The sequence below is a fragment of the Carassius carassius genome, chromosome 23 (assembly GCF_963082965.1).
Source record: "Carassius carassius chromosome 23, fCarCar2.1, whole genome shotgun sequence".
In the NCBI taxonomy this organism is placed as follows: Eukaryota; Metazoa; Chordata; class Actinopteri; order Cypriniformes; family Cyprinidae; genus Carassius; species Carassius carassius.
The window spans coordinates 14,197,175-14,210,811 of NC_081777.1; the positions used below are offsets into that span (position 1 = coordinate 14,197,175).

Consider the following 13,637-nt stretch of genomic DNA (forward strand, 5'->3'; position numbering starts at 1 on the left):
CTCACAGTGGCCAATGGGCTTACTTAGAGGTTGGAGTGGAGACAATGGGAATCAAGATGTTGAATTGTGTCTTTCTAGTGGTCAAAGACATTTCTAGCCCTGAAAATGCAGTACACTGCATCATAAGAATGTAATAATAATATAATCAGCCAATGCAGACAGCTGGTCCAGGCAGAATTTGATACCACCTTAGTGGAAAAATTCCGATTGGACATATTTTTTTTACAGAAATGTACTATGAACAGAAAATACATTGTGCGTGTAGCTGGGAAATGGATGGAGCACATACCTGTGGAATCAGTTGTGACAATCATATCAGCTCATGTACCTAATGAATTGGAAACCGTTATTCACTGGAACAGCAACCGCATGACAATATTATACGAAAAAGGGGGAAACTTCTATATTCTGATCTGTGAAAACGTTCACAGTTCAGTAAGGGTCAGCTAATTGTTCCCTGGGTCATGTACTTCACTATTCTGATCTGTGAAAACTTTCACAGTTCACTACGGGACAGCTGACCCTTCCCAGGGTCAGTAACATCCCTATTCTGATCTGTAAAAACTTTCACGGTTAAGTATGGGTCAGCTGACCCTTCCCTGGGACAGTAACATCACTATTCTGATCTGTGAAAACTTCCACAGTTCAGTACGGGTCAGCTGACTCTTCCTTGGGTCAGTAACATCACTATTCTGATCTATGAAAACATTCACTGTACACTACTGGTCAGCTAACCCTACCCTGGGACACTATCATCACTATTCTGATCTGTGAGAAATTTCACAGTTCAGAATGGGTCAGCTGACCCTTCCCAGGGTCAGTAACATCACTATTATGATCTGTGAGAACTTTCACAGATCACTGCGGGTCAGCTGACCCTTCCCTTGGTCACTAACATCACTATTCTGATCTGTGAAAACTTTCACAGTTCAGTACGGGTCAGTTAAAGGTTCCCTGGGTCATGTACATCAGTATTCTGATTTGTGAAAACTTTCAAAGTTCAGTTTGGGTCAGTTGACCATTCCCTGAGCCCTTAACTATTCCAATCTGTGAAACCTTTCACAGTTAAGTACGCCATTTTTTTCTCAAAGAATTGAGCTTACTGATGACCTGCAATTTCTCTCTCGAGAAACCACGTTGTGGAGAAACCACTCACACACGACCGCATCACGTACCGTTCCAATGAGCTGGTGAACGATCTCAGCTTCAGTGCGGATAGTGAGGAGCTCCGTGGTCTCTGCGTCTGTCCAGTTTGTGCACATTTCTGTTTGTTTTATTTTAGTTTCTTTTGTATACGAACACCACTCTCTGCATTTAAAACACAGACTAGCTCTTCTGGCAATGCTGGGTTGTATTATTGAAAACACCCGTTCAAAGAGTCGCACGATAACTATGTCATCACTAATATCATTTATAGGATTAGTTCTGGCTTTTGTTCACACCGCGCTCGCACAGGCAATGATCCCAGGTTCAATCCCGGAATCAGTCCCGGGATGTGTTTGCATTCACACAGGAGGCGACCCTGCAAAGTTCCGACAATTTTCCGGGTCCAACGTGCAGTGTGAAAGGGGCTCAGTTAGTGAGAGTATTGTGCCAAAATTGTAAGTGCACAGAAAAGAAAGATGGAGCTGTACATATCTGTTTATTTCGGGAACTTTTTGCACCACATGCACAACTTGTCATTTAGAAATTTGCAACAGTTTTTTTTTTACACATACAGATTGGTTTTATGCAGTCAATCCATTTTGCAGTTCTTTAAACTGTTGTTTTTACTTGCAAATCACTGTTTACAGGCTTGCAGTACTTTTGACCGTATTTTAGCGAAAACAATGTGCCAAAAGTGTAAGCGCAGAAAAAATGGAAGTCAGACGAATGCAGATAATATTTATTTTTCTTTAGCATAAAGCTGCAGTTTCACAATACTTGAATTACACTTACAAATCACAGTAAAATGCTACAAATCATTTTTTCTTATGCTTGAACGCTATTTACACCTTTACAAAGCTTATCTTTTGCATGCAAATTTAATTTACGTTTACAGTTTTATGTCCACTTCCACAACTGTTACCCTGCATATGCAAATCTATTTGGCATTAAATTACCTTCATACAAAACAGCGTCCTGGTGTTCAGAGATGCAAAACAGCGCCATGGCTGTGTTTTTTGTTGGAGAAATAGATCAAATCCAGGAAATATGGTGTCCAAACGTAATCTCTTAATATTAAATACTTGTTTATTTAACTGTTGTATAAAATCAATATCACATTTGTAATCATGCTTTCTTTTTTTTGGGTTTGGTTGGGGAGATGGCACTCTTCACGGATATTAACTATATGAAATTATATAAATGGAAATTTTCTGCCCCCTATCTTAAATTATGTGATAATTCTAAATGCATGTAATTGACTGATTAATGCATACAGTGAAAGAACGCACTTTAAGTGCGCGAACGCTCACTCGTCTAACCTACTAGACTTCATCACCTAATGCAGTGGTTCCCAACCTTTTTCAACTCACACACATATGTTTGCGTGGCCCACTTCAAAAAAATTAACTGACCCCGCTATTGTTGGGTTAATAACTTAGTACTCAGAAGCTAGATTGTTAACTGTATTTAATGAATGAAATAGGGCTGTGCGATATGAAAAAAAAAAACCTATCACGATTTCTTTGATCAATTTTGTGATTGTGACACACACCGATATGCTTTTACAGTCATAAATTCATTTAGGATTAATTTGAAATATATTTCCAAAAGAAAACCAATTAGAGCTTTATCAAAAAGTTATAACGTCTCTAGAATAGACATAAGTCAAAATTATCACTATAGTAAAGATGTAACAAAATGTATAGAGGGACTTTTTTGGTTAAGTTAAATATATAATATATATATATATATATATATATATATATATATATATATATATATATATATATATATATATCATAAATATATCATATATTTTTAGTGACAAGTACACATTTCCATTGCCAACACTTAGTGTCAGATATCTTAAAGGGATAGTTCACCCAAAAATTAAAATTCTATCATCGTTTACTCACCCTCAAGTTGTTCCAAACCTGTGTGAGTTTCTTTGTTCTGTTGAACACAAAGGAAGATATTTGGAAGAATGACAGAATCAAACAGATCTCGGTCCCCATTGACTTCCATAGTAGGAAAAAAGATATACTATGGTAGTCAATGGGGACCGAGATCTGTTTGGTTACAAACATTCTTCCAAATATCTTCCTTTGTGTTCAGCAGAACAAAGAAACTCATACAGGTTTGGGACAACTTGAGGGTGAGTAAACGATGATAGAATTTTCATTTTTGGGTGAACTATCCCTTTACAGACATTGCTATTGCTACATTGCTATGCCATTGCAACACTTTCTATGCTATGACTGCTCCACAGACTTCTTGTTGCAAATTTTGCTAACACACACACACACACAAACCTGGACCTGGAGATGGACACACACACACACACACTCAAACTCACAAACTTACTGACACACTCAAACACAGGCTCACACACTCAAACATTCAAAAAGACTCACACATACTCACAGACTCAGACACACACAGGCTCACACACACACCAAACTGGACCTGGAGGTGGACACACACAGACTCTGACACACACACACAAACCTGGAGATTGAGGTGGAAAAAAACCAACACACACCAACCTGAACCTGGAGATAATAATAATATAATGTCTAGTCTGGTGGCTGTGATATATATAATCCTACCAATGTCCGTTGCCATGATTTTTGGGATGACTGATCGCGAGAGGAAAAAAATGACGTTTTAGTCGCATAACATTGGTTAATGGAAACGCCGTCATTTCGCAATAGTTGTTTATCAATATTTAGAAAAAAAACACAAAAGTTTTGCGCGAATCTGTAATGGAAACGCGACAGCGCTTAACATAGACTAACTTCTCAGAGTTATGTTGAGCAACAGTGTTCATTACTAACCATTCAACTCCGGATTGATTCTGGAATCTTCGCTGGGGTTAAGCACCGGCAACAATCTGTAACTAACGCATGCTCATGTTTTGATTCAGATCGTGTTCGAAGAGGAGGGGCTAGTCATGTGTGCCTCCGTTGTCAGTTTGTGAGAGGGAGGGAGCAAGCAGCGCGCAGCTCTACCATAAAATACAATTGTACCCATATTAAATAGTTTTAAAATCTGAATCAATCCGTGGCGGTCAGCGTTGATATTGTGGCGGGCCGCCACAAATTAATGAATGTATGGGAAACCCTGGTATGTGTATGCGGTCAGCAACGAGAGTGCATAAATATAACGCGAAAGCACATTAAAATAATGCACGAGTGCAAATCTCTCTGTTCGCACGCAGATTTCCTTTGCTCTGTCACAAAACCAGACGTGCTTGCTCAGATACACGCTGCTCTGCGCAGAGAGAGTGTGTGTACTTAAAACGTGTCTCCTCTCACTTAAACAGCATCCTGTGCACTCACAATTCTCTCTATGCTCATGTGTTAGATATGAATTATTTTCGCACGTTTTTATTTCTAGCCTTTTACCACGTGCAGTGTGAACGCTCTGATCCGTTAACATGGGCTCGGAAAAAAAGGCGCATCACAGACAGTGTGTGATCCTGCATTTAGGCATATGCCCAGTCTGTTCTGTGCTCACGCTAGGCGCAATGCATTCTGATTGGATCGGATAGCATACTACGGGAGGTCAGGGCCGCGGAAAATCGTGCTATTAAGTGATTTAGAAATCAAATCAAATCGTGATTTTATGACAATTTTGTTTAATCGCACAGCCTACGGACCACAGGTTGAAAACCACTGACCTAATGTATAAGTGCACTCTGTAGGTGTGTTTTCTTTTCGCAATATACAATATAAAATTGCACATCATTAAAAATACAATTACGATATTATCGCAGACGTCATATTACACACCCCATGTTTAGATTTTTATAATGCATTGTCTTCTTATCTATCCACCAGTTCACATTAAAGCTCAGCATGTTTGCAGGGTAAAAACATGGGTCGATTTTTGCATTGTTCTGAACTCTGAACAAAACAACAGTTGTATTGAAAATGCTCATTCAGTCTCTGCTAGCAGGTGGAGCGTTTGGTAGAAATATAACGGTTTCCCCAGTAAAAGCAGAACACAAAGCAGCACAGCACTGGACTTTGAATGTGCAGCGTTGATGTTTATTCAATGAAATCATAACGTTAGCCTTTTGAAGTGTAATTGTCACATTCAGACATATCGCAATTCTGGTCTTTCCGTCCTCAAATTTAAACCTCTTGAAATCATAATTAAGACTTGTACGATTTAAGACTTTTTAAGGCCTTAAATTTGATACAACTAAATTGATACTTTTTAAGACCCAGCAGAAATTCTGGCTACTGCAATCTGTCACAATGCAATAAAACATTAATACATGATAAAAACATAAAAAAAATAAATAAATAAAATAGCTAGAGTGTGAAACTGAGAAAAACGACTTTAAAGTTTTTTTTTTTTTTTACTTCTCCAGCAAAATTAATTATAGGAAATACACTGGAAATTTAACAATTATATGTTTTAGTAATGAAAATTATCTGCATTAAAAATGTGTGAGCTCAAACTTGATTTTTACCCCTATTTTGAAGTTATTGTACTCTGCCTTTGCAAAACGTGAGAAGTCACACAAAGGCAAAAGTCAGTAACTGCTAGGTGGTTGTCCTGCATGTTCAATAAACAAGCTAAAGGTGGTCCAAAATCCAGCGGCTAGTCTAGATTAAGGCCCTAAATGGTTTAGCTCCTGTGTACCTAACTAGCCTTCTACCACGCTACAATCCATCACGCTCCCTAAGGTCACAAAACGCTGGAGTTTTGGTAGTTCCTAGGATAGCAGCCACTATTCCAAACTCTGGATTAGCCTTCCTAATAACGTTCGGGGTTCAGACATACTCTCACTGTTTAAATCTAGATTAAAAACACATTGCTTTCGCCAAGTACAAATAATGTATCTCCTAATTTGTGACTGCAGTTGTATCTGATCAAATGTGAATTATTATTATTTAGCTTGGGTTAAACTAATAAATTTTACTTGGTTGGAACAACAGCTATGCTAATTATGTCTCTATTTGTTTCTCTGTTTTGCCACAGGATTTACATCCCATGGTTACTAGGATTTACACAAGCTCCAGTCTGGATCCAGAACACCTAGGAGATGATGCCAACCCCTCAGAGGACCTCAGATGATGCTAACCCTGAAAAAACATACAGAACTACCAATTATTGCTACAAGTGTGATTGCACCATATAATAATTGCTGTTAATTGAGTTCATTGTCTGGTTGACTACATCTTGTATTAATTTTTTTCTGAAAATGTCTGTTATATGACCATAAATTGACAGTCACCACTGATAAGCTACTAAATGTTGTAAAAACGTAATTTTCTGTAAAGTTGCTTTGCAATTTTTTGTATCGTTAAAAGCACTATACAAATAACTTTGAATTGAATTGAATTTACCAACATGAATTCTACAAAGGGCCGTTGCTAGTGGGGTGAAAGGTGGTGGCGATTATAGGTGCCCATGGCTGAGGGGGGCCCCTTGGTGATCTCAACCTTCTGGCTGAGGCCAGCCTTAAAAGACAGTTGACAGCCCACTGCTGCGTGTCATCACAAAAGCTTATCATTTTCATGTGTTTTTAAGACTAGCCACTTGCCAATTTAAACATTCAAAGGAGTTTAAAGCATTCAAACACAAGACGCGGAAAAGTTCAACTGAGTAGGTTAGCTGGTTACTCTCGCGCTGTTTTTTATTTTTTAATTAATTCATTTTTTTAATAGCTGACCTTTTTTACTTTTCGAAATTTGTTCTTTGCCTGACCATTTCCAGATTATACCAGAACGAAGTGGAGAATGTAGGTGAGGGCGGACATCAGGCTTTGCAGCAATCACCTGATAGATAGGCCTACATGTACAGTTCATTCAAAGTCAAATACAGAATAAATACATTTGATTGGTAAGCCAAATTAAAATGTGACGTTTCAATCTCTAATGATAACACATGGAATTTACGACAAAGCTCCAATAAATAATACAACAGTGCCATCGTCCACACAGATTTTAGGTTTGATTATTAACTTGATGGATGTATTTTATTTTAAGGTTATTATTTATTTGTATTTTGACATATTCTTTAAATTAATTTATATATAGGACAAGTAGAGCATTTAGATCTTTATAAAATTAAAGTTGGACAAAAAAAGTACAATGATTGTAACTTTTTATTTATAATGTTTTATAATTGCATTTAGATAATGGTTTTCAATCATGTCTGTATAACTAAAACAAAAGTGAGACATTACAAATCCTTTGCAAAATAAAAATAAAGTAAAAGAAAATATAAAACAAACATGCTTTTATTGTGACTCATTTATCTTGGAGTTGACAGGCGATCTAGAAAACCTGAAACTTTTATACACTTGAGGCACATTCTCTCATTGACTGAAGTGAAATCTTAACCACACCCTCTTGGGTTTCCCAGTGAAGAGTTAAAACTTATAACAGCAGTGGCTGGTGGGTATATAAAACAAAGTGTAATAATGCTCAGCTCACATTTTGAGTGGTTGCTTGCATAGCAGGAGAAATGAATGTTCATCTTTTACTGACAATGACACTATTGTGCATTAGCAGTCTTTGTCCTGCTGTGTGTGGGATTAATTTAGGCACCTGCATCCTCCAAGGTGACCCTCAGCTCCCTGATCTCTTCGAGGATGGAGACTTCATTATTGGAGGGGCTTTCACGATTCATTACTACGTGAGAGCAGAGAAGTACACCTATACCAGAAGGCCACAACCACTAGTGTGCAGTGGAAGGTTTGCGTTTGATTCAAAATTTAAAACAATCCTTAACAGACCAGGGCATTTTTTTTTTAATTGATTGTGCTAAAATTGCATTTGCATTATTTTATTTGTGGTTAAGTAAAATGAGTTAAAATAAGAAGCGAGCGAGCAAACTGTTTATTTTTAATAAGATGCGATTGTGTGTGTATTTCAACAGCATGGATTTAAGAGGGTTGCGACTGGCTCGTGCCTTGGAATTCACTGTCCAAGAGATAAACAACAGCTCCGATCTTTTACCGGGCGTCACTATAGGGTACCACATATATGACTCGTGTGCTTCTGTGCCAATGGCGATTAAAGTAGCTTTGCAGCTTGCCAACGGACTAGATCCTGTATTTAACGACACTGATTCCTGTGCGAAATCTGCTGCAGTTCCCGCACTGGTCGGAGATTCTGCTTCCACGCCGGCTGTAAGCATTTCAAGACTTTTGGGTCCTCTTGGAGTTCCACAGGTGCTTGCGCAAAACGATAGTCTTATTATAATGAAAAACATGCTGGAGCTGTATCACAATTTCTCTTTCTCTCTCTCTCTCTCTCTCTCTCTCTCTCAACACACACACACACATATAGGTGAGTCATTACGCAACGTGTGCGTGTCTCAGTGACAAGCGGCAGCATCCTACTTTCTTCAGGACCATCCCCAGTGATCACCATCAAGCGGCAGCACTGGCACGGATGGTCAAGCACTTCGGATGGACGTGGATCGGAGCTGTGCGCAGTGATTCAGACTACGGGAACAATGGCATGGCATCATTCCTGAAAGCTGCGGAGCAGGAGGGAATTTGTGTGGAGTATTCTGAGGCCTACTACAGGACCCAGCCACGCAGTAAATTGAAAAGAGTGGCTGATGTTATTCGCAAGTCATCGGCTCGTGTAATAGTTGCCTTCATGGGCGCAGGTGATATAAAATTTCTCTTAGAAGAGCTGAGCCAGCAGCCTCCTCCCCCGATGCAGTGGATCGGCAGCGAGGCGTGGGTTACAGACCCCCAAATGATGCGGTTTAATTTTTGTATTGGTGCTGTAGGTTTCGCAATTCCGCGGTCTGTTATCCCTGGTTTTCGTAATTTTCTACTTGACCTGTCTCCAGAACAAGCGCTTAAATTGCCCCTGCTGACAGAATTATGGGAAAGTTCATTCAGCTGTAGTCTAAAACGTCAGACAGGTTCTTCCACTGGAATGCCAGCGTGTGATGGCACGGAGGACCTGCGCGCTATACAGAACCCGTACACAGACACTTCCCAGTTGAGGATCAGTAACATGGTGTACAAAGCCACATATGCTATAGCGTATGCCCTCCATAGCATCATCTGTAACGAAAAACAATGCGACAAAAACATCAAAGTTGAGCACCGACGTGTAAGTTTGCTTATCGTGGAATAACTTAAAAAAGGAATTAGTGTTAATATAATAGTAGCTATACATTTAGCTTTGAATCTTACTATATCGTAACGTTTATGTATTTATTTATTGTCCATCTTGTAGGTTTTTGATCAACTCAAGCGAGTGAATTTTACTAAAAATAATTATCCCGTTTCATTCGACACAAATGGAGACCCTGTGGCCAGATATGAACTTGTGAACTGGCAACTTCAAGGAGATGGTTTTGTCGATTTTGTGACAGTGGGTCAATATGATGCATCCAAGCCTAAAGGCCAAGAATTCAGTCTGAACAGAGGTATCATTTGGTATGATAGCAGTGAAAAGGTACTTTTTATTTATTTATTTATTTTAAATATATTTTTGATTCTATTAATATAAACATACAATAATTTTTCCCTGTCATATACTTAGATTTAATAAATGAATGAAAAATCATTAAAACCAATATATACCAGACATACCAAAATATGAGAAATAAAAGCAGATTAATTCATTATGAAACGTTTTGCCCCTTTATTTTAAACATCTAACCGATTTTATCAGTTTTAGAACATTTGTACCCAAAGATTTTTTTTTCTTCTTACTCTGATGCTGTGTGTATCTGTCACCCGCAGGTGCCTGTGTCTGTGTGCAGTGATAGCTGTCTTCCAGGTACGAGGAAGGCTGTGAAAAAAGGAAGACCTGTCTGCTGTTATGACTGCATTAACTGTGCAGACGGAGAGATCAGCAATGAGACAGGTATTTTTTTTTTTTTGACATTATTCTTAATAAATTAAAAACATTTAACTGATAAGTATGTGTCTAAAATAAAGAAAGGAATCATTAAAAAAATCTCCTGAACAAATGTGCAAGGTGCAAGTTAAATTTACACCGTAAATTAAAAAAAAATACAAATAAAAAGACATTGATGTAATTGGTTAACATATATGATATGCCTTATATATATATATATATATATATATATATATATATATACACACATATATATATACATACACATACACATACACACACACACACACACATTTTTGCATGATATCATTTACCCTTCTTTATCTACTGAGGTGGTCATTCTAAAAAAGTTTAGTCTGAAAATCTGTAAGTCTTCATTTTGTTCCTGTGGTTCAGGAATGGCTGTTATGCACTGACTTCTTGATCTTTCAGATTCTTTAGATTGTCACGAATGCCTACCTGAGTATTGGCCCAATAATGAGAAAGACAAGTGTCTTCCTAAACCAGTGGAGTTTCTCTCCTGGGATGATATCCTTGGGATTATACTGGCTGCTTTCTCTGTTGCTGGCTCTTTAGTGGCTTTGAGCATAACTTTAGTGTTCTACAAAAACAGGGCATCTCCAATAGTAAAAGCAAACAACTCAGAACTAAGCTTCCTGCTTCTCTTCTCATTGACTCTGAGTTTCCTCTGTTCACTTACTTTTATTGGTCGGCCCACTGAATGGTCCTGTATGTTGCGTCACACAGCATTTGGGATCACTTTTGTCCTCTGTATCTCCTGTGTTCTGGGGAAGACAATAGTAGTGTTAATTGCCTTTAAAGCTACACTTCCAGGAAGTAATGTCATGAAATGGTTTGGGCCTCTTCAACAGAGACTTAGTGTTTTGGGCTTCACACTTGTACAGGTACTTATATGTGTGCTTTGGTTAAAAATATCTCCACCTTTTCCTTATAACAATATGCATCAGTACAAAGAAAAGATAATTCTAGAATGCAGTCTAGGATCAGCAATAGGTTTCTGGGCTGTACTGGGTTATATTGGCTTGTTAGCATTCCTTTGCTTTGTTTTAGCTTTCCTTGCCCGAAAGCTGCCTGATAACTTCAATGAGGCTAAGTTCATCACATTCAGTATGCTCATCTTCTGTGCTGTATGGATCACATTTATTCCTTCTTATGTCAGCTCTCCAGGTAAATTCACCGTAGCTGTGGAGATATTTGCTATCTTAGCTTCAAGCTTTGGTTTGATTCTATGTATTTTTGCTCCCAAGTGTTTCATTATTGTTTTTCGACCAGAGCAGAATACAAAAAAACATTTAATGGGCAAAGTACCATCAAAAGCCCTCTGAAATTCATGCAATTGGCAACTGCTTAATATTAAATATCAGTCGTCCTTTAATATTAATGTACTATATATATATATATATATATATATATATATATATATAGTTCTGTTTTTTTTTTCTTTTTTTTTTGCTGACTTATGCTAAACTGCTATAAATGACCTTTTTTTCCCCCATCAGTCTATACTCTATATACCATAATGGTAGAGTGAAAACATCTTTTTAACATCTTCGCAAATTTATAAAAAAATAAAATAAAATAAAAAAAATAAAAAAAATATCTATATTACATTGTGTAAGTATTCATACCCTTATCTGAGACAGCTGAAATTTAGCTCAGGATCATTCATATTGCTTGTAAATGTTACTACTCATTAAAAAATGTTGGGTTAAAAATAACACCGCAAGTAACCCAACTATGGGTTAACATAGCACCTTCCTAAAGGTGGGAACTATTCATGATATTATTTTCATAAATGAAATACACTGGTTTCAAATAAAGAACTGTTTATTTAAGTAGAACATCAATAACTCTCTTTTAAAAACCTGTTTTAAGTTTTAAATGACAAAAATACTCAATATTGGTGAGCCTAGTTTTTAATATAAATATGCAAAAATATTTGCATGAATTCAAAATACACCAATGAACATGTAGAACCCATGGCAAATAAATAAAGTTCAAATATTCAAAATACATATTTAATTCAAAGCAAATGTATACATGCAATATACATAAATTAAAATACACGTTAAATTCAAAACATAAATATGCACAAACAGTACAAATATTCATAAAAAAGTGCACATCTGGTATAAAAGATTCAAAACAAATGTGCACATACGGTATACCAAAAAAAGGTGCACATATGATTTACCAATTAGAAACCTACAGAGGTTCACAATATAATACTTATTTAAAATACAGATGTGCAGATGCAGTTCAGAAATATACAACCTAAAGATTTGTGCACATATGGTTGTATAAATTTAAATCACAAATGTGCACATTCAGTATACCAGTTCAAAAACTACACAAATGTGTACACCAAGGACATACCTTTATAATACTTCAAGAAATAAACATATCCTTAATAAAAAAAAGGCTACATTGTACACCATATGCATTGTGTTATAAACACCTTAAAAGGATACTTGTACACCCAAAAATGACAATTTCTGCCATTAATTACTCACCCTCATGTCGTTTCATCTTCAAAACACAAATTAAGGTATTTTTGATGATATCTGACAGTTCTATGAATCTCCCTTAGACAGCAAGAGTCCTTACAGGATCAACATTCAGAAACGTAGCAAGGAGATCGGTAAAATAAACCATGTGTCATCAGGGGTTCAAAACGATTATTACGAAGCTATGAAAATACTTTTTGTATTCAAAATATAATTAAAAAATGACTTTAATCAACAATACTTCTCCACGTCACCCTAGCGTAATTTTGGATAGTACCCACTAAATGCAAACAGCATCACGCAGATAAGTTTTACATATTATTTACATATTATTTTAACGATCTCCTTGCTACGTTTCTGGAGTATGTTCGTGGTAGTACCCTTGCTGTGTATGGAGGGTCAGAGAGTTGTCAGAATGCAACAAAAATATCTTAATTTGTGTTCTGAAGATAAACAGAGGTTTTACAGGTTTGGAACAACATAAGGGTGAGTAATTAATGACATAATTATCATTTTTGGGTGAACTAACCCTTTAATGTGTTTTCCCTACTGGATCTACTGATGATTAGTAACACAGAATACAAAGTTTTTTTAGTAGGCAGCAATGTGTAGAAGTAACTCCTCCAGGGATACTATAGACTGCATGATACAATAACTCCCAAATGGGAGCAGAGGGCTTTGGGTAGTTTATGTCATAGATGTAGAACATTTTGAAGCATTCATTCACTGCTTGAAGTAAGGTCTTCTTTTGAAACTGCCTCTTCATTGAAAATGATGAACACTTGGGAGGAATTTTCTTTGTCTCCAAGCACCAAGACATGTGTATCCTGGCTTGTCTCGTTGTTGAGGTAGTGCACAATATTAGTACCAACCTTGAAAGAATAAATAAAGTTTAGTTGGCGTATATGATAAACATTCCAGGGATTCAATATATGTTTACAAATGAATCATAGAAAAATACAGCAGTGTTGCACTGTGTAAAAGTTAAAATGAAGTGGTGTTGTAGTGAATTAAAGGGGTCATATGATGCGATTTCAAATTTTCCTTTCTCGTTGGAGTGTTTCAAGTTCTTGGTGCATAAAGAGGATCTGTAAAAATGCAAAGACTA

General features: G+C 37.0%; 1 protein-coding gene across 3 annotated transcripts in view; it reads left to right on the forward strand.

The window, feature by feature from the left end:
• The window catches only part of LOC132101347 (extracellular calcium-sensing receptor-like), a 98,219-nt gene extending 86,817 nt beyond the window's left edge, over positions 1–11,402 (forward strand). Inside the window, exons 1-5 of one of the 3 annotated variants that reach the window (XM_059506236.1) lie at positions 7,974–8,341; positions 8,460–9,245; positions 9,372–9,593; positions 9,884–10,007; positions 10,434–11,402. In XM_059506236.1, coding sequence (XP_059362219.1) covers positions 8,021–8,341; positions 8,460–9,245; positions 9,372–9,593; positions 9,884–10,007; positions 10,434–11,347 — 2,367 coding nt within the window. In that variant the 5' untranslated portion in view covers positions 7,974–8,020 and the 3' untranslated portion in view covers positions 11,348–11,402. Of the gene's footprint in view, positions 1–7,973; positions 8,342–8,459; positions 9,246–9,371; positions 9,594–9,883; positions 10,008–10,433 lie in introns of those variants that run through there. The other 2 variants (XM_059506237.1, XM_059506239.1) reach the window with 2 other exon arrangements.
• Positions 11,403–13,637: the final 2,235 nt, after the last annotated feature.